A 22,321-nucleotide genomic window follows, 5' to 3' on the forward strand; every position below is an offset into this window, starting at 1 on the left:
GTTTATACCTTTCTGAGCATGTTTTTAATGTGATTAACTTATCACCAATACAGCTTGTTTTATTATACAGCCTGTCCAGATGTTTGTGCTCCAGTTTTTATGGGTGAAATTCTAATATTTTATTAATCTTGTTGTTCAGCACTAAGTAGCATATATCTATCTGTCCATTGAATCCCTACAGTTTATGTACCCACCACAGTCAAAATGCAATCAATGCACTCTATGCTTGTGGCTCATAATAAAAACATCAACATCACTGACAGATTATGAGAAAAAAAAATGCTGGATCAAGATACAGTTTAGTCATTAAAACATAACTTTAGGAAATAGAGGAATTAGCAGAACACGAAACAAAGACACAAACACATCCATGCCCCAAATGGCTAAATTATTGGGTTTGAATTATTGGATTGACCTGCCAATTTTTAGTCAACATGGAAAACTTCAGTCCTTTTTCTCTTTCTTTTTGGCACTTAGCAAAACAAACCAAAACATCTTACTTTAAGAGCTAACAAACTAAAAAGAATCTGTTCCTGTTATACATGTTCCTTAGATGTAAATTTTATATTCAACGAAAAACTGGCTAAGTAAGCAAGCAAAGGCCCTTAATAAAAATTTACCAGCACTGTAGCATAGGTACTCATGTAACATAGCTAATCCAAGACACACAGAAAGATTTTTATAAAAATAAATAGTGGTTGTAAATATATTTATAGTTTCAGTTCTCCCCTTGTCAACTTGATAAGTGAGATGACAAAGTGGTAAACACTGCTTACAAGACATATCTGTGAAAAAAAACAACAACTCGTGATATAGTTTTATTTCTATTGTGTGTGAACATGATAAAGATAGTGTGTATTCTTAATGAACACTAGTTCAGAGGTAATAGCTGTTTAATGGCTGTTTTCTGCCATGCTGTGATCTGTGTTTGAAACTGAGGGTGTGATTTTAAAGTGCTTAGACACTCAGCACACACAATTACTCTGAGTTTAATGAAGTGTGGAGGTATGCAGTGTCTACTCAAACCTAAACTGGGGCAAAGGAAAAGGGAGTGAGGGAGGGTGTAGATGTCTGAGTGTGGGACTGCAAATTTGCTAGAAATAGTGCCAATATGATACCTTTGTTATTTACTAAGTATTAAAACAGTAACAAAAGAGCTCATTTAATGGCTTTATAAAGGAACATGTGATGATGGAAGTTCATCACTATGACCAATTCAAATCTAGAGTCATTGAACACTTAGGTACGGCTTTTCAATAGCTTGTTAACGCAAACATCTAATCAACCAATCACACAACATCAACTAGATGCATATAAGCATGTAGACAGCCTGCTGAAGTTCAAACCGAGTATCAGAATGGGGAAGAAAGGTGATTTAAGGGACTTTGAATGCGACATGGCTGTTGGGCTGGTCTGACTATTTCAGAAGCTGGGATTAAAATACTTTCTTAATGGCAGAGCAGAATGACCTGACTGCTTTGAAAGGAAGGGAAGAATAACTCAAATAACCCATGATTACAGATAATATATACAGATGAGCATCTCTGAACACACATTGTCTTTAAGAATGTTGGGCTACAGCAGCAGAAGACCACACTGGTTGCCACTCCTGACAGCTAACAGGAAACCAGAGATACAACTCACCAAAATTGGAAAAGTGAAGACTGGGAAAACATCGCCTGGTCCAACGAGTCTCAGTATTTGCTGCAAGTCTTAGGCTACGTTCACACTGCAGGTCTTAATGCTCAATTCCGATTTTTTGATCAAATCCGATTTTTTTGTCTGCTTGTTCACACTACAAATAAAATGCGACAGCAAACGCTCTCCAGTGTGAACGCTCAAAGCAGCCCGCATGCGCAAAAGAAGATCTCACACACAACACGCTCTGTTTAGACCCAGAGCAAACAATATTGTTTGACTGATGGCCCTTAATATAAAGACTTGTTTCGGACTTTACGTTTCCCAATTTTTGCTTTAAGTTATTTTGTTATTTACATAATAATGTAGATAACCTAATAATTATCCTTATTGCTATTTTAGAGGAGCGGTGCTTCAAAGGATAGTTGCAGATTTCGGTCAGAATCTGCAGATTATACAGTACAAATAAAATGTTCACGTTTCTTCAACGTTGTCTTCCCAACAGTTTCACTGACATCTACACTGGATGGCCAGGAAGCGTTCGCGATGTCTTCTCCGGCGCTGTTAATTCGCGTCTGTCTTGTGTCAGTGACGTAAAAGACGGATTTAATGCGACATGACCGTTCAAACAGCAGTCGCTTTCTAAAACATCGGATATGTATCGGATTCAGTACCACATACGAAAGTGACCCAGATCGGATTTGAAAATATCGGATTTGTGCCGTTCACACTGTCATACCATGATCGGATATGGGTCGCATAGGGTCAAAAAAATCGGATTTGATGCGCTTTTGCCTGCAGTGTGAACGTAGCCTTAGATGTAGGGTCAGATCTTGGCATAAACACCATGAAAGTATGGGCCATCCCCTTATCTCAGTGGTTAAGGCTGCCGATGGTGCAATGGTCTGGGGGATATTTTCCTGGAACTCTTTGGGACTTTTAGTACCAACTGTTGCTGACAATCTCTATTCTTTTATGACACCAGTTTACCAGCAAAATAATGCATCATTTATGCATCACCTCAAATCTCAAAGTGGTTTCTTGAACATGGAAATATTCTTTGTGTTCACAGATGGGAGATAAAATATATAAACATGTCATCAAAACATATGGCTGGTTGTATTTCGGTTGTGTAGCCCAACATGCACGTTGAGACACAGTGTCTCAGTCTCAGTCTGGGTCAAACTACTGGCAAGTTCTGCTATAACCAAAAAACATGAAACTAGACCATTTATTTTGTATTTTATGAATATATGCTGACATATGTTGTCCTCTTTTCATTGGCCAAGACCACTGCTTCAGAGGGTTTTTTTGAATGCATACCGAAACGTCACCAACACTGTGTCACTGGAATTGCACAGTTTTCATCTATTTAGAGTCACAGCACTACATTTCATGAGACAATGCTGTGGTATAAACATCTGTGACCATGTATTTGCTTACATCTATGTATTTATTAAGCTGTGCGTGTGTTTGTGTTGCCATGTGTACCTATCTGTGTAATTGGACTGACGCCTGCAGGGCACAGTGTTGCGGACACAGGTACCCGTGCCTGGGTCTACATTCTCGACCATGACGAACGGATGCTCCTCCAGCGTAGCCACGGTCAGGTGACGATCATCAGACACATGCTCCAGGAAGTTGCCATACCGAGGCCAGATAGGGTAGCGAACTTGGAGGACGCCCCGGGCATACGTACCCACCTGAGCAAGAAGCGTGAGAGACAAAGATCTCATTGGTATCACATGTGAGTCCCGACCTTCGTGTCAACACCTTCCCTCTTCACCTACCCTGCCATTCCTAACTTCACAGGATGAATAATTTTTATAAAAATTTTATAATGAAAAAATGCATGTGCTGACCTGGAGGAAGAGGATAAGAAGATCAAAGGAGAGTAGGGCTCATTAACACATGCTGAGGAGACTTAAAAGTGTTTGAGAAAGACTTTTACTGGGGAGGAAAAACCCCTCAGAAACTAAAACAAAGAGTAAACCAACTGTATCACATTAATAATACAGCCAGCATGTGCTGCTTTCACTGTGTGTTCATTTTGTTGACTGATTATTCAATTAATAATTTTCCCTTTTTTTAAACTAATAAACATTTCGAAATGTCACTATTCATAAATGGTAACTGTTCAAGTGATTACCGCTATTTATTTTGTGTGTTTTTTCTGCCTTTTGTGTGTTTAAAAGATTTGCTGCATTTGTAGAGCTGGTGTAAGTAAAGCTCACTGAACTGAAAATAAATGAACAAACTGAGATTCTGACAGATTCGTTAACGAGATTGCTACTGAAAGAAAGGAATAGACTGCGTATTTTCATGTCACGGAAGCCACTTTTGCACCAGAATTGCTGTACAATGTCACATCACGCAATGGATAGTCCCATAGATGTCGGCGCGAAGCTCAACGAAACTCTCCCCATGAGGAGCAAGACTGTTTGTCACATCAGCCAACCTAATGAGGCGTGCTGAGCTTGGCCAGCGCTGACTTACTGCATATGAAACTCACTCCCTTACAGATTTAATGAGACCTCTTTTTCATACCAACTCTTGATTCTTTCTTCACCTTAGTCATACTAATGTTTTTCCTTCGTCATACATGGGCGACTTAAGGATCTGTATAAAGGTGCAGCACGTAAGGCTGTGATTTGTTTCTGTGCGCCGTCTGTGAACGACAGAATGGCGGAAATGCCAGTTTTGAAGATCAGTCATTTGAATTTGTGGGATCCTTGTGTGTCTGAGCATCTTAAGCAAAAGTGCTTTCACTGCCGTTCGGGCACTCACTGGACCAATCATTGAATACTGGGTTAAAATATGGTGTGACGATTGAATGTGCCACACTCTTATCTATCAATCCGGTCAGGTTTTGACATTGAGCAATGCATTTTCCTTGCTAAAAAAGAGTCTCTTTGTCAATGCCAAGGCAGCACTAGGTAGTAGCAGAGTAGTTTTATGTCTGGAGTATTTTTTTCTTTGAAAATACATTTTTAAAACACTTCAGTCACCACCCCAATGAAAAGTGGCTTTTTTCTCGCTCTCTTTTTGGCTGTTTCTGCAGCTATTTTTCTCTTTTTTTACACATTTGATTGTCTATGAAAAGTGACAAATAATGACCTCTTTCTGCTGACTTCTGTTAATTCAAAACCACTGCCAAGAACCAAAGAGTCATGATTCTAGGATTCACTGAGCGAGTGATAACAATAAGCTGTGAATAACAGATCCTTCAATTTTTTGTAACAGAGCCAGAGAAACTTTCATTATTCTCCCCTATCCTAAACTTGTTGTTTAGTTTTTCAAATTCAGAAAAAAGGCGCTACTAAACAGCAACATGTCTACTGTTAGAGCTTCCTGTTTTGCAGTTCCTTCAAAATAAAAGGGTACTTATTGAGCCTGAAAATGAGGTGAACTGTGTTTTAGTTCTTTCTTGTATTTAAATGTAGTTACTGTTTCGCGGTTATAGAGTTTGCCATTTGTGTTTAGCTCCTTGTGTTTTCCTTGTATTGTAGTTTATTATTCTAGCCTCCTCTGTGTCACTGGAATCTTGTTCACTGTAATTTTTCATGCGTCTTATTTTAATTAGATGTTCTTGTTATTTCCTCATTTATTTTCACAGTCAATCAGGAAATATTTCCTGATTTATCTCTCTGTTAATTATCTTGATTATGTGCACCTGTACCCTGTTCCCCACCTGTTTCCACTTCTCTAATCACCCCTCTGTATATAAATAGTCCCATCTTACCTTTATTGTTTTTGTGTACCTCACCCAGGGTGTGCTTTGCTTTCCTGGCTAAATGATGAATGATTGCTTGTTGACTTTTGTTTTGTTTGCTTTGTGGAGTTTTGAATTTAGCCTAATAGAAGTTTCTTTTGGTTTGGCTCTGGATGCCTTGGGTCCTGTGTTTTTTATTTCCAACTTTCTGCTACCATAAAACTGTTTTTTTGTTGGGACAATCTCACTTTAGGTCAGTTAGAGTCAATTTCAGAACAATGGTGAAGTGAAAAGGCTATACTGCACATAGCTTGTGTTTTTGCCAGTAAGTCATATTTGGGAGGCACTTCACCCCTACAAATTCACCATACAGGAGTCAGGTTTTCCCAGCATTAGCTGGCTTCACAAAACCTAAAACCCAAGTTGGAGATAATGGATAACAATTTCCTTTATCAAACTTCAGGCTCTGTGTGCTCATATAAAATGAGGGTGTCCGATACATCATTCGACTCTTCCTATGCACAAAATGGATCGATGGGGCACAGTCTGTTCCAGTCATACACATTATCAGTGGAAAAGGTGATGGTGCTCTCTAAAGAATACAACACTATTGCTGCAAGTGAGATTAATGTTACAGGAAATCATTAATCAAAACTTCAGAGCAGTTAAATAAATATATATTAACGTGAGTTACCGTGTCCGCTCTCTGTGCTGCTGTTTGTTGTTAATGTGACAGCAGCAGTTTAGAGCTGCGAAACTAAACAGTATATATTTAAACACTGAATGTTGTTTGGTGTGTAGAGTTCTGACATTGTCCCATATCTTAATAAAGAAAAATCAATCACCTTAGATTGTCTCCAGATCAAAAAGGTAAATTATTTTATTGATTGAATAGGTATTTTTAGTGATAAATAGCCTATAAATCTAACTGATCAATTTCAGTTGCAGATGCAGCAGTGTGAAAAATATTACTTTAGGTCTAAACGTAAATCCTTTAATTCAAAGTCCTTTAAATTCCTGAGACACTGGGATACCAACAGTTTGCACTACCGTAACAGAGGGGTTAAGCTCTACAGGTTGCATATAAAAAACCTACTCCTTCGGCAAGTATCATACCAACAGGATACTGTAAATGGAAACAATATGCAAAATTGTGGCCTCCCAGCCAATTTTAAACTGAAACTCTGAGGATAATCAGCTCCAGATCAGATTATGTGTTCGCTGTAAGTTACCATGGTGATCTAGCCATGTTAAAACAAAGGAAAGGGGAAGAAAAGAGACCCACTAACTTTATATTCGGCTTACCTCACTTATACCCCACTTGTCTACTCTTTAGGGTTGGGCAAGAAGTCTGTTTTTCTTTTAAACATTGCAGCTCTGTTGTTAATAAAAATAAAAGGCAGAAAGTAGCAGAGCTGTATATAATTTTATTGATTATCCCTGCTTTTTATTTACTGTGTTGAGTCTATAGGTGTACAATTGATGCAAGATAAGACCTGGGACAGGATCCTGGCAGTGAAAGGGGACAAAATGTCACCCAGCAGCACCCTTCAGATGATAAGGAATAACAGCATGTTAAACTGTCAGGCTGTCACAATGAAAAGAGAGAAGCTTGAAAAGAGCAAGTACTCCACGACATGTCGTTATAACGGATGAGATACCTGACACAAAGAGGAGAGGGAGAACAAGCGGTGAGAGATCGGGCTGTAATGAGATGGGATTGAAAAGGAGGGAGAGGATTCGCAAAATTTAGATGCTTGTATGGCATCTTGTCAGATGTCTTGTTATCTGTAACTCGTGTGAACGTCAATACCTGTGCTCGGGGACTAACATGGGGAGGGAGAATATGTGATTTTAGGATCTACAAGCACAGACGATCCTAACCCCACTTCAGCACAATGACATGTCCATGTTCATATATATATATATATATATATATATATATATATATATATATATATATATATATATATATATATATATATATATATATATATATATATATATATATATATATATATATATATATATATATATATATATATATACACACACACACCAGCCAGGAGGTGACATTGATAAAGTAGGTTGGTCTTTCCAGGGCAGAAATAAATGAGTTCAACTGTAGCTGTGAGATTACGTTTAGGTCTCTCTGTTCAGTCTCTGTTTTTCAATACACCCTCAGGCTTTGACTGTGTGTGTGCGCGCTTATGTGCGTAAAAGGGATTGAAAACACTCCCTAGGCTGCAAGGCATGGTTACGAGGAAACGGGAAGAAGGATCCATCCTCACCAGGAAACAAAGACGCACAATTCTATTGATCTGAAATAATGATGTCAACCTTCAAGTGATGCCTGATGCAGTTTTTCAGGTGTAAACTATCAGCGTTTATCCAGATTAGATCTTTAAGTTGGATGCTTTCACACTGAGAGGCTGTGATGCTGAACCTATGGAAGTAATGTCCATTATTTTTGCTAAAAAACTGTGCTCTGCTCATGTCATGACAAACCTGAGCACACAGGCATGATACACATACCCACACTCACCAACACATATGAGGTCTGTTAAAAAGTGCAAACATTTTGAAGGAGAAACAAAATCCCAGATTTTATTTTAAATGCATTTTGTCTTGCCCTGCTCATGGTGTGTTTCTGTGCCAGTGTGTGTAATTCAGTTAAAGCTTCCCAGTACCTTGTCCCAGATTCTGTCCCGGTCCAAAGAAATGATAACCATAGAAGGGTTTGAGAGGAAGCCTTGGTTGTTGAACGACAGATCTCTTCTCTCCCAAGTCACATTCAGCATGTGTCTAATCCCAACAGAAACATAAACAGTATGCAATCAAGGAAGTTTGACTTCTGCTTTCTAGAAATCAAAATATGCATATTCATTCACACGGATGCATGCACATACAATGATCACCTGCTAATTAAATCTAAAGCTCCCCCCGGGAGCTTAATCTAATGTAGGAGACTGGAAGTAGCTCATTAGGCGATGATAGCGGCAGGTGATTGGTCTGACAGCCTAGTGTTCCCACTGAGTGATTTCACTGTCTCTTAATACAGTAATCCATGACAGACTAGACTGTTTATAATGAATCCAAATTAATTAGTATTTCAGACCACATGCTAAAGAGGCGCTATACTCGGTCCGTGACGTATGCCCACAAATTTCAATGAGTAAAAAAACTGTTAATCACTCTAGAAGTTAAATAAGTTAAAAGTTATAAAGATTCCAGGCAATACTAATGGAAAAGTCATACAGACAGGCTTTACATCAATCATCAGCAGATTAAATTATGCTTATTAAAATCTGCAATCACAAAAAAATAACTACTATGATACATATTGAAGCTTTTGGGAACATAAGGAAAACAAGTAACACCATCACCTGCATAGTGTTGCTTCACCTGAACAGAGTGTAGTTGTCTGAGTGTTTAGCCGGCTTGTTGCAGTCACCGTGTCCCTCGGGGATAAAACCATATTGCTGCTTGAAACTCTCTGCCCCTTTGGCTACGATGGCGACACCCTCCCTCACTCTCTGCCGCAAGCTTTTCCTCCACTGGTCGGTAATCACACCGATTACACCTATAGGAAAGCTGGCAGGTGGAGAGCTGTCAGGGTTGCCCACGGCCAGACTGGGGAGGATCCAGATGTAGCCTGGCCCCAACAGACCAACCTCAGCGGCATTTTTAAAAAGGTACTGCGCCTCTTCGTGTGAGCAGTACGCCAGCAGAACCTGGGAGTCCAACTGCAGACGGACAATAAATCAGAATATCCCGAGCACGCTGCACTACTAAGTCATCAGAAGCAGCTAACTTGGATAACATAGATGTTTACTAAGTTTACATAGAACAAAAGAAGCAGCTCTCATTAAAGAGGAAAGCTCACGGTGTCCACAAGGTGCCTCGTCTCCCCAGCTGCTGCAATATTGAACACCTAGAGCTAACTTCCCTGTTTAAGCAATATTAGGGTCTGCATATGGAGGCAGGAGGGATGCCTGTGGCAAATTTTCCAAGTCTGCCACCAGAACACAGCTTGTTTCCCATTTGGGAGCTTTGTGTTTTGCTTTGTTTTGCTTTGTTCTCGCAGGCTGATTACTTTCCTTTTCACTCATTTTGTACTTTTCACTTTTTACTCACTATTTGGTCAGTTCTGAGCACTGAAAACTACTCCAAAAACATATTGCTTTGTGTTAAATTACACGTTAATGTTAAAAAGATTAGTGCTGCAACTTGAAACATTATGCTTCAGGGTACCCACCCTGAACAAGTGCCATTACTTTGAACAGAGACAAAATGTCATAGCTGTCTGCCAACAGACAAAGCTAATAACATTTTAGTCTATCTCTGTGTGAAAGCCTTACAACAGATTGGTGACCTGGCCAGGGTACCCCATCTCTCATCCTATGACAGCTGGGATAGGCTCAAACCCCCCAAAATCCCAGTAATCAAACTATATTTCTCTCTTCCTTATGGGAGATCTAAATATTACATCTACATTTGTTAAATTTCCTAAAATTGCTACTTGCCTCCTGCCCCTGCGTTTCATGCATACTGCCCATCAAAACAGGAAAACAGTAGCTTGTGATTTAATCTCCCAGATAATATTAATCCCTTAACATTTCAGAGTGACTTGTCGTACCTGCTGCAGCATGCGTTTGAGCTTCATGTCACTTGCTCCAACGGACATTTCCAGAGACATGATATCCTGCACATTCCACAAGAAGTAGGAAGTATCTGTGTAGGACTGAACTATATCCACAAAGGTGTCGTAGCCCGGCATTAGGCTGGTGATCACAGCAAATTCGCCCCAGTCATACTCCTCCATCATCTGAAACAGACACATGCAGAATTATCAGTAACTGCTGCAAGAAAAAATATTGTCACATCCTCTAAGGTGCAGTAAAAGTAAAGAAGTAGAGTAAATAGTAAACCTTAATATAGACAAATATATTATGTTTTAAAGAGTAGATTAATATATCTACTGTCCTAACATCCATTCCTGGAATTCCGTTCTGCTATTATGGGTCATCAATGTCTGAATTTTGCATCTCAAAAAAATCATGTTCAGTTCTTCCAAATGACCTCTCCTCATTGAGCTACCAATCACAAGGGGAAAAAGGTACAGTTAGTGAGTGGGCCCTGGAGCTGTTGCTAGGTGAAATAGGTCACAAAGAGGGTGCCGCTTTAGTCGCTAGCAGATTGCAGCAGTCAGCTGTAATTTGCATAAAGGTGCCGACATGTCTGAAAACACTTTTGAAAGGCTAAAGGTTAGTAAAATTTGCTGCAGCCAGCACGTTTCCAAAAACACAACTTTTGCTCTGTAGACAAACATTCTCCGTTTCTGGTTTTTCATTTTTCAGTCTCAATATTGTTTGGCGAGTGCCTTATGCGTGTCTGCAAACATGATCTATTCATGATAGGTGCAACTGCTGCAAGTTGCAAGTGACCAAAGCAATCACAAGGAGGCTTTTGCTTTTACCCCCAGCGAGCTGTTTTTTGGACTAAGGTTTTTCTGTTGTGAATTCTGAATTCTTGTTGTTGTTGTTGTTGTTGTTGTTGTTGTTGTTGTTGTTGTTGTTTAACATTATGTTGGTTTTCAGAAATGTGGCAACAAGAATGAAAAAACTAAGTATCTTGATTCCTCGATGTTTCGGTTTCTGGTTCTTTCTGTGTTTTCTTTTGATAGTCTGTTTTCACCTGTGCTTTTTGTTGAGTTCTTCTTCACTTGTCTCTTCATCTTTTATTTGTTCCTACTGTGTACTTGTTTCCCCTGGGCTCATTACCTCAGTCTCCTTGTTTGTGTATTCACTTCTCATTGCTCTATGCTTCCCTGTGATTTTGCCTGTGTTTCCTAGTGTTTCCATTCCCTATGAAATTATTCATTGTGGCTAAAACTTTAGTTTACCACCATTTCGATTAAACAACTAAGACAAAGTGTTAACTAGTAAGCTTCATAGGTGTAGAAAGGTTGTCATCTGACTTCTGGGTGTACAGAAGTCTACGGTAAAACGGCCCCCAGATGCCTGCTCTGTAACCTTAGTAAACACACGACTTTAAGGTCAGCTGGTGAAAATAAGGTCTACAGGTTTCAAAACACCAAGATGGCAGAAACCACAATACTTAGCTTAAAGCCTGACAACAGCACTTCACTGTCAAACGCATGAATTCGCAGTGGTTATGTCCAAGTAATTTGAATACTGCCTGTGATATTGAGTTGCTTTTGGTTGTGTTTTGATTGTACAGCAGAAGTGATTCCTCTTTTTATTTAGAAATGTATCGAGCCTAACTTTGGGTTTGACATCGAGACAGTAATGACAACATCAATCAAAAAATATACCTGCCAATTGTAAAATAAGTCTGCTGCAGATTGTATTGGTTTATGGAAACTCCAAATTTCAAATTGGAGATCTGCAATTGACTTGTCAGCCTCATCCCTCTTAAGATTTAATGAACTAGAATTTTCTTTCCCCAAAACTGAAAGAATTAAGTTTTTGCCAGCTTTAACATAATGCACTTCCATACCTTGAATATGCAGTTGACCTGCTGCTCCAGGGAGACTCCCATCTGCAAGAAAGAGGATCCTTCAGCCTGCAATGAAAAAGAGTGCTTCATTCAATGCTTGTGGTTGTCATGGTTCTGAAGGTGGATGATGCAACAGCAGCTCAGAGCAGACTTCTTTAGCGGGGCCCATGCTTGCTGTCACAGAGGTTTAAAAAAGTGTTGAGATCGAGTACCCGACGGGTTTCATTTCATTTGTGTTGTGAAATATTTTCACCCATAGAGAAAACTAAAATATTCTGAGTAAATCAGCACATGAAAAATCCTGGTACAGTGTTGAACCTGTCACAAAAGAAGCCAAACTGACAAGATAGTCACACGAACTCGCCTGCCTGTCCTCATTTTAGCAACATCTTAACATTGTTACAGCTGCAGAACAGTCCATTTAAATAATTAGTTCCCTTGTTCAGCTGTAAAACGGTCAATGTTAAAAGTCACCATGGAACAGTCTTACATTACCAATTAATTAAGAGCCTATAAAGACAAAGACAGGACTACATTTTAAGTGGGTGATGCACAGGTGATTGCATTTGAATTAAAAGATCTTTAGAGATTTCAGCAGTGTCTTTAAAAAACCTTAATTGGGCAGTTTAAAAAGTGACCAGAAGCACACTTTTATAGTTAGCAATAGCTCCTTAACACCAGATAGCTGTCAAATATACCTGCACCCTATAGGAATAAATGTTCTATAAGGAAAAAATGCTTTTATTTTTTCCAGGGCTTTGATTCCCCAAATTGGCTCTCAATGTCTCTGAAGTGGAAATATTCAGTCCTGCTGCTCTCTTTATGTTTTAGGCGTTAGCATACATTTTCACACCTAACTTAAGTTTACCTCCAAATGAACAAAATCCCTCTTAGCAGTGCACTCATACACAGACTAAGCATTGGCTGCACTTTGATTCAAACAGCCAAACCAGACAAAAGAGTTAACCAAAAATTTCCACAGTCTGGACACTGTGCCCCTATCTTTTTTTTAGACCCGCGTCTGTGATAGTTAAAAGAAGTTGGAGATCTAAGGGGCCTAATGGTGCTGCAGGGCATAAGCAGACCTGTGATGTAAGCAGGTGCAAGAATATGCAGGGTCTTGACACAAGTAGTGATATGTTTTAATTTAATAATGGGTGGAGATGGGGGGGTTGGTGCAAGAAAACGCAGATCAGGGCAATATTGTCTTTTTAAAATATGTACATGGTATAGTACATGTATGCACATATGCTTTGTAACGCACAAGAGAAGAAGGCAAACAGAATGAATGAGAGAGAGAAGAGCTACTGTTAAACTGTCAAGTGCCATTAGGGACCAGGTCTCAGATCTTTTCAGTCTGTTCTCGTCTCAGAGGTGACTAACTGTCATCGCTCCTTCCTGTTGCTTTTCCCTCTCTCACAGCTCAGAGCCTCTGCAAAGCCCAAGAGAGTTCTGCAGCCTGAGGAATACCACAGGAGTATCACAGTCAGACTCTCTTTCACTCAATTTCTACCAGTTTTATCTCTTTCTGTGCTTGTTTGAAACTCACCTCTATCCAGAGTTGAAATGCTACCAGACATCGGACTGGGCTAGGCATCAAAATAGCTATAAAAATAGCAATACTGAGGCTGTCAGTGAATGAATAAAAAATGGCTGTGGATTGGCAGTCCTGGTTAGCTATAGTGCCCCACTTCAGCTAGTATGTCTATGCAGCGGTGAGGTGCATCATTAGAAGAGAAAAATACAATTAGTTGTGTCCGAGCTATTAAACCTAAGCTAATAACACGGTGACCTCCTCGGTCGAGTCGGTGCTTCATCACTATTCAGTTTGTCACATCAGAATCAAACATGTTTGAAGACATTCACTTTCTCCTCCATAGTGAAATCAAATGAGAATTACAACAAAATCCTCTTCTCGACTAACTCTCACAGTGACACACCCACACAAAGAGACAGAGTTCACCCTCCCTCTTTTCATCCTCCACTTCCCAGCCGTCTTGTTCTCACCACCTTGGCAGTGCGGCTGTCACACACAAGCGTAATTAGCAGTCCTACTGCAGCAGCGTATGGTAATATGACAGGGAGACTGTGGACATGGTGGCTGCTCACACACTCCTCTCCTCCCAGGGGGAGAACTTTGTACTGTACCGTCCCTCAGTGGAGAGACTGGTGTCAGTCAAGCACACACAGATGCTCATTCACATATGGACACAAATGTATTACACAGTATTACCCAGACAGGTCTGCTAGATTTACCATTTTAATTGCTTAGCAAAGCCCCCTACCACAAATCACAGCCAAATATTAGCATCCATTAATGCATCTGATGGCCACAGTTAGTTCACAAATTACATCAATATGTATAAAAATAACGATATTCTTAGCATGTATTTACACTCACAAGCCACTTTATTAGGTGTTCAACTGCCCATTAACGCAAACATCTAATCAGCCAATCACATAGCAGAGACTCGAGACATGGTCAAGACCATCTGCTGAAATTCAGATGGGAGTAGAAATGGGATTTAACTGACTTTGAACATGGCCTGGTTCGTGGTGTTCCATAGGCTGGCCTTTTAGAAACTGCTGGTCTCTTGGGATTTTCCCACACAAACATTTTTAGGCTTTACAGAGAATGGTCCAAAAAAAGGAGAAAAAAAATCCAGGGAGGGCAGACTACTTTGAGCTGATAGGAAGACAACAGTACCTCAAATAACCACGCATTACAATCAAGGTATGCAGAAGAGCATCGCTGAATGCACAACAGCTCAAACCATGAAGCAGCAGAAGACCACTTCTGTCAACTAAAGAAAAAAACAGGAAACTAAGGCTGCAATTCACATACCTCACCAAAATTGCACAACCCAGTCCAACCCAGGAACTGAAGGTGAATCTAATAAAGTGGCCAGTGAGTGCACTATACATGTATAGTGCACTCTAAAACAAAAATGAGACATGAAAGCCAGCACTCCCCTCAAAATCTATATTTTTTAAAAACTACAGTAAAAATAAAGGCACTTTTCTGGAGGTACACCAAATGTGTAATATACTGAATGTGACAGTTTAACAGGAAAACCCAATAAAGGTGTTTCTGTAAATGGTTCGCTGTCAAACACCATCTTTAAACCCTAGCTAGATTATAAAATATGATTCTCATCCACCCTTTCAAAGGGCAATAACAACATGCCCGTGATAAAAGGTGCTTGCGTGTTAGCAGGAGCAACATGGGCAAGGACACTTACATTGGCACATGGAGAGGCCTGGGATTTAACCACTAACCCTGCAATTAGTGAACAGCCTGCTCCACACAATCCAATGATTCTCCAAGTCTCTGCAGTGTCACTGGGGGTATGAGATATTCCCTCTTTTGGCGTTTTGATGATGCAGTAGTGATAAAATGTGTTTTCTAACATGTTGACTCCAAAGACAATGACATATTATTAACATTATTTCTGAAAATCTGAGTAGCTCTTCATACCCTCTAGAATGATTAAAAAAAAATTCATCACCAAAAAAAGACAACTTTGTAATGAGTGAGCCGTGCTTATGAAAGGACAAACGGGCACAAATCACGCCAGTAAGCTGCAAAGGTTTTGCATTTTTTGTTTAATTTTTCATTCCATGAAAAATTAGTTCCCACCTGACTCCCTGAATTTATGATACATACCATGGTACTTTTGCTCGAAGTTGGTGGCAACATTTAACACCCTCTTGTCTGGGTGTAAAGTTTTGACAAAGCGTAAATGTGTTTTTCAACCATGATCATTTCAGTCTACACCTTTGGCTCTTTGACACGGAAAATTTATTGTAAGAAGGTAGAAATTGATGTATCTTTATAAATATGCTAAGGCCGATGCACAAACAAAAAAAGGAAAGAAAGGAGGCTCTCGTCAATTTTTTTTCATCAAGTTATCTGACATTAAAGCCACGATAATCACAGATATATTTTTGAAGACATGGTCTTGGTGACAGCTTCTCTCTTGAAAGGGACTATATCTTCAAAAGAAATTATCTCAGGCAGTATTTCAAAAGTAGTTGTGATGACTTGAGCATCAGAGACAGAATCAGATTATCTTTTGGTGCATTGGGGTTGGTGGAAGAAATCAAGCACCGTTAACATATTCGATGGAAGTTGATGGAAATGTTTTTAGGGGACTTACTTGTCCTTTATATAGTGACATTTATCTCTTCATGATGTCAGGAAAAGTATTAAACTACTGAAATACTTTTATTACTATTTTGACCGACTGCCTTTTAGAAATTATTGGGTCATACTCGTTAAATTTGGCCATTAATGTGATTTTATTCCCAGCAATGGAAAACTGTATCCAGCGTGAATGCAGCAGCTCTGCGCTTCTCGTGACCTGTTTATAGAGTGCTGTGGTTTCTGGATCATGAGGCCGAGGGAGAGCCAGAAGGGAGGCGGTGGAGAGAGGAAACAGAGGTGCAGAAGGACAGACAGAGAAAGCGGGTCAGTCTGGCAGCAGAAACAAACCCCTAAAAAAGAAACGTACACTGTGATCCAGTAACAGTTGTCTGGCTCACATCATCACTTTGAACCAAAATCACGACCAGCGTGTGACCTTAGACTGCAGCCAGTCCTCAGACGGTAACCCTTGAATATAATCTTCCACTGACAGCCTCAAATTGTAATAGATGATCTTATATGCTCGAATGCTCGAACTCAACGCTTTCTTTGCTTCAAAAATCCATCATGTTCACAGTTAAAAGGCACTTTTGTCCGTGTTTACTGGCATCCACATAAAGCTGTCAGCTTTTCTTTTTTTCTTTTTTTTTTAAATTCCAGACCGTATCATCGCCTGCCAGCGCAGTCGCTCATTATTTGATGTTTGTAACTGTAACAAACAAAAGCTTGTTTGTGAGTGATCAAACATTTATGGCGCAAAACAGAGAGATTTAATAGTGCTTCACGAGAGCAGATAAGAGCTGTCATCTGTAGTTAATTAATTCTTCCTTTCCCAAAATGTTTCACGGCGGCTATTAAAATAATTTACTATCCTCTGTCATTATTTTAAGAGTGAACTCAACCCAATTTACAAAAGCAATGATGCTTTTTATATTTATGTCAAGTGAAAACTATTTGTTTTGTTTTTTTCAGAAAGACATTTTTTGAGATGAGGTAGTTTTTCTATCACGTCATTGCTATTATGTCCACTTCACTGTGGACGTAATAGTTCCTATGCCTCATGTTTTTTTATCTTTATCTCTTCAAGTGCTTAAGTCTTTTCTTTGTAAGAAGTAATTGTCTTTTGTTTGCTTCCTGGATCAATTTAAAGGTTCTGAAAATTACGTGACTCATATATGTAGCCTACACATTAGCCAGACTCTAACCCATTAACACCCATAGTGGATTTTGAACTGACTTGTTATCAGAATCAGAATCAGAAAGACTTTATTTATCCCCAAGGGGCAATTAACATACAACAGAGCAGCATAACGTTGAAGATAAGGACAAAAGAACAGGCAATGAGAGTGAGACAATAAATACATAGAATATACAGTATATACAGTTTTAAAATTACACAGTTTTAAAATTAAAGTGACTGAAAGGCGAATAAATAACTGTAAGTGACTAAAAGTGAATATTGTTATTGCATGCTCTCTACTATCATCTTTTCAGTGTCATCCTTTCAGTAGGTTTCAAGACACTTGGAGAATTAATGGTAAAGTAAATTACATTATGGGGATTTAATAATATTAAATAATAATTAAAGTAATGTTAGAGATGTGACGATACCAGAAATAGTGGATAAGAGAATTAGTTGTCACTGACAATACCAGTAGAATTACACAATTTTCAATAATTTTCAATATTTGATACCATGGTAAAATAAGTAAGTTCAGTTACTAATATGCTAGTGGCAGACCATTTTCTTGAAATTTTAATTATATTGAGTTGGCGTGGCACTATCATGGCACAGTGGTTACAATCTTCCACTGGGGATTTTGCTATGGTTATGTCTAGTATTTCTTGTGAATGCAGTGATGACAGACCAGAACACTTGCAGGTGATTAAAAAAAGTACAGTTGTGATTTTAGAATTTTGGTATTGAAACGTATCAAGTATAAAAATGGCTGATTCTGGTGACATACCTACTGCAAATTGGGAAGGAAATTGGGGAGTTATAAGTAAATACTCCCCTGGTGCCTGCATGTGGCTGCAGGGTGGTGGAGGGATTGAAATAGCAGGTAGTGATGTGGAGCAGGAGAGAGAGGGATGGGACATTTTGCAGCTTTAATTCACCACCAAATTGGGAGAGTCAGGCATGTTACGTGTCTATGACATAATGCAGCTCGAGCGGCCTGACCTAGCTAGTAGGCTTCGCTTCATTATAGACAACAGTGTGGACAGGCATTGAGCCCTGACCTCAACCCTATCCAGCACTTCTGTGATGTACTAGAACATCAGCTGAGAGCCAGACGCCAACATTGAGCTCCGGTGAGGGGCACTGCATGCCACCAGCAAAACATTCAGCTGCTTGCAGCTCCAGAGCAACAGGGTTCCCCTGAGGGCTGAGAGATCGTACAAAGTTTGCCACTAACACTCTGAGCCCTACAGTGGCCCTGAGAGGTCAAACGGATTGCAACTTAAAAAAACAGTAAATAGAAAAATGTTACTAATAGCAGTTTAGTCTTTCATTTTGTTTCATGACTCATTTTTAGCTTTTAAATCATTTTCTTCTGTTTATGTTGTGTTTTATTAAACTTTTGTGGGGGGGTTTCTATTTCACTTGTGTTTTATTAAACTTGCATTGTGTTTTGTGTGCTTTTGCAGTATTTTTCTCTTTACTGGTGTTTTCTTCATTTGCAGTGAATGACATTCAGAGCCACCATAGAGCCCCACCTGAATCCAAATGGGAATATGTGTGAAAGAATATAGACGCTAGTACAGCGTTAACAATATAACCACTCAACTTGGCCTTAGGCATTGTTGCTGAACTGAAGATGGTCTCTGCCATTTGTAAAGTAATGTTTTACATCTTTTTCTGTAGGACACCAGTAACTGAGTGATTTGGAGAATGAAAATTTTATGAAATCTTTTTTTTAGTTAACATTAAAGTTGCATTTGAGCTAAATGTTAAGGTTTGACAGAACTTATGAAATTTAGATGCAAAGAAATTTGGACATATACTCTAAGTTACTAGGTCTAGCCATGTAAATTATAGTGCTATATATACATTGTTGTGTGTGTCTATTATTGTATTTTCTGTATCTGTAGTGCAGTCCCCAGCACATAAGTTTGTATCCTTTGTACTGGAACTATTACAGTTCTATCAAAAAGATGCAAAAAGTAGAGCTATACTGTGAATGCTGTGCCCAAGAACAACATTCAAAAGTTGAATTTGTGCTCAAAATATAATTTAATGGTATTAATATGTTACTGGTATAAGAATCTTATACAGTGTCTCTTTGTTATCTTTTCTCAGAATCATTACATTTATAACACCAGCAGCAAAAGAGAAGGATAGGGTGCCCCCTCCAAATGATTGATTATAATCAGGCATGTTGTGTTATGTGCACTCTAAAGATTCCAAATTACCTGATATGCTGCTTTTTTGTCATTTTCTGTTAAGCCAAAAAAATCCCTTACATTTATTTTATTTATTTAGTTAGTTATTTAGTTATGTATTTATTTATAACACAAATGACGATGAACTCTGGTTGGAGGACTCCCCTGTGAATTTTTGCCTTGGCCCCCAACAGACTCTACTGGCGTCAGTAACACTGACGCCAATTGGAGCAAACCTCTGCACCAGGCTTCAAAATGTTATCTAAATCCTCAAAACAGTTAATCTCCTGATCTGCTAATTAATTAACCTATACAATTAATAGTTCTTTTATGAAGCCGATTCATTGTTTGCAGTGGAATAATCAATACAGAATGCTTTTACGTGGATATCACCATTCCAGTAATCATCCCGTGTCATTGTTGCACAGGGTCATTTCAGAAACATGGACAAATTTTCATGCTGGAAATTTGAAGAGTATAGCTGGAGAAACTAGATTACTGTTGCATATACATTTGCAGCTAACATACAACTATTATGTAGTGGCAGTGTTAGGTGTAACACATACTGTAATCACATTACATTTTTAGTAACATAGTAACGTTACTGAACTAAATTAAGTAATTACATATCAGTTAATCAGTTATCAGCATGCTGGGCAGATAGAAAGAGAAAAAAGTCAGACATTTGCAGCTATTGAGGATTGGAGATACTGACATTACTTTTATTTCTATTGCCCAAAAGGATCAGAGCATGATTCTAAAGTGCAAACTGCATCCAGAACAGAAACAACTGCATTATACTGCTAACACATTGGCTCTTTATAGCCATCTGCACAGACAGGATGCTAATGCAAAGCTAGCTGAGAGCCCAAAGTCATTGTAAAGCTGAGTGCATGCCGACCCCGGCCCAGCAGCCAGACCCTGAACTTCTCTTTGAGCTAGTTTTCATCTTTGCTTTGTTGCCCTTTTGTTCATATGCTTTACACTGTAAAAGATAGTTTAACAAATTACTTTCTCTGGTAAGTAATTAAATGACATACTCCATTACTTTTAAGAAAAGATTAATGTGTAATGCATTACTCGACAACCCCAACCCTATGTTTTGGGGTCCTCATAACCATACTTTGATAAAACACCCTTAACAAAGCACGTGTTTAACACTTGGATTGTCTGATATTTGGTGTTGTCTGCATACTTTTGGCCAAGTGACGTTTCTGAAAACATAAAACCCATCAACTCTGAAGATGCATCTTTTCCTCAGACTGAATACAATTATTATCGCAATCACTGCCATCATAATTAGAATATTCATATATCAGATGTTAGAATTTTATTCCAACTGAATTAAAGTTTTGTTATTAAAGTTTCTTGTTGTTCCCCCTGCAGCCTGGTTGGCACCGTACTCCTGCCCCCCATCCTCATCTCCTCTCTCTCCTCTCCTCTCTGTCGCCTCCTGCTCCACTGCTCCCACTACTCGACATCTGGAAGTAGCACCCTCTAATGATCGCCCAGCACACTGCAGTGACTGACAACCAGCCAGCCAAGAACACACAAACAGAAAACACGCTCAATCTCTGATTTCTAACTCCTCCGAGAGACACGTCACTACATTTTTTTCCCTCCTTCCCTCGCAGGCCCTATTGAACAGCCTTTATGCTGTTTTTCAGCGCTTCCTTAAGCTTTAATTTCCTCTTCTTCGCTTTTGCTTGATGTATGTGCCGTCTGACAAAAGACACACTTCCTCTCCAGCCTTCAATCTTTTCATCTTTGTCTCATTCCCTCCTTCCTTGTTGTTCACCATAGAAAGATCACTGAGACAGGAACCATAAATAGGCGGCTCGGGCGGCTGCTGCTTCTTTTTAAACCCACTATCAAAGATATTCATCATCATCAGGCCTATTGATAATCAAGCACTATTGAGCTCTTTTATCCCTTAACAGAATCATGCACTCACGGGCATGTCTTTCTCCATCCAACCCACCTGTCCCATTGTACCAGACACCTCTGACAAGCTTTTTTTTTTTCTTCCTGACAACAAAGGAGCATATGAGAGAGAGAGACTGAAGAGGAGTATGAGGATAAGGGTAAAATAATGCCTTCGACATGCAGGCCACAGGAAAATGCTTTTCTCTTTGTGCTCTACAGAGAACCACCACTCAACACTTTGGACTTCTCAGGGGCAACGTCACACCTGCTTGTTTGTGTTTTCTCGCTGTCAAGTTGACAGGTTTTGTGATTGGCTCTGCAAATTACCAACCAGAGACCAGTGATCGATGATGAAATTTGACAAAAATATTCTGGAGGCAGCAGAAGAACTGTGTGAGATGTGTGTTAAAAGCAGATCTGAGGTAAATGGCTTGGAGAAGTTTTCCGAGGGACAGAAAAAATTGAGGGAAAAGATGAGTGAATGGTTTGGATTCGGGGATAAATGGTAAGCGCTACAGGGTGCTTCAGCCTCCTGAAGGCTCTAATTAACAGTTTAATGCTGTCCTAGAGCTCCAAGTGAGCAAAAAGGAGTACAGGCCTCTGGCTTACTTCAAGCCACAGTCTTAATAGACTCTGCCAGCATGCAAAAAAAAAAAAAAGAAGTAGATTCAAGGAGTGAAGGTGATGGAGGAAAAGAAGAAAGCAGTGAAGGTGTAGAGAGACCAAAGCAAAATATGAAATGCATGGGGAAAATGACAGGGTTAGAAGTGAACTAACCAACAGGGGGGGGAAAGGAAGAGAGAGAATTATGGACACAAGGAGGACTATTTCACTCACAAAAGAGACTCAGCTATGAGACTGTAAAACACTGCCTTTGGGCACCTGTCAGCCAAGCTTCATCGAGGCATCTTTCTCTTCTGTCTGTCTCTTATTCACTCACTCTGCCATCAAAATACAGCAAATCAATCACTCTCCTGCAGTTACAACGCCTC

General features: G+C 39.4%; 1 protein-coding gene across 1 annotated transcript in view; it reads right to left on the reverse strand.

Annotated features, from left to right (window-relative positions):
- Window positions 1-22,321, reverse strand: part of LOC134633718 (glutamate receptor ionotropic, NMDA 2C-like) — a 63,274-nt gene that overhangs the window by 25,899 nt on the left and 15,054 nt on the right. The window contains exons 5-9 of the mRNA XM_063482707.1: window positions 11,873-11,938; window positions 9,990-10,178; window positions 8,756-9,096; window positions 8,041-8,155; window positions 3,130-3,341 (exon numbers count right to left, since the gene is read on the reverse strand). Of these exons, the coding sequence (XP_063338777.1) occupies window positions 3,130-3,341; window positions 8,041-8,155; window positions 8,756-9,096; window positions 9,990-10,178; window positions 11,873-11,938 (923 nt within the window). The remainder of the gene's footprint in view (window positions 1-3,129; window positions 3,342-8,040; window positions 8,156-8,755; window positions 9,097-9,989; window positions 10,179-11,872; window positions 11,939-22,321) is intronic.

Source organism: Pelmatolapia mariae, linkage group LG8, assembly GCF_036321145.2.
Source record: "Pelmatolapia mariae isolate MD_Pm_ZW linkage group LG8, Pm_UMD_F_2, whole genome shotgun sequence".
In the NCBI taxonomy this organism is placed as follows: domain Eukaryota; kingdom Metazoa; phylum Chordata; class Actinopteri; order Cichliformes; family Cichlidae; genus Pelmatolapia; species Pelmatolapia mariae.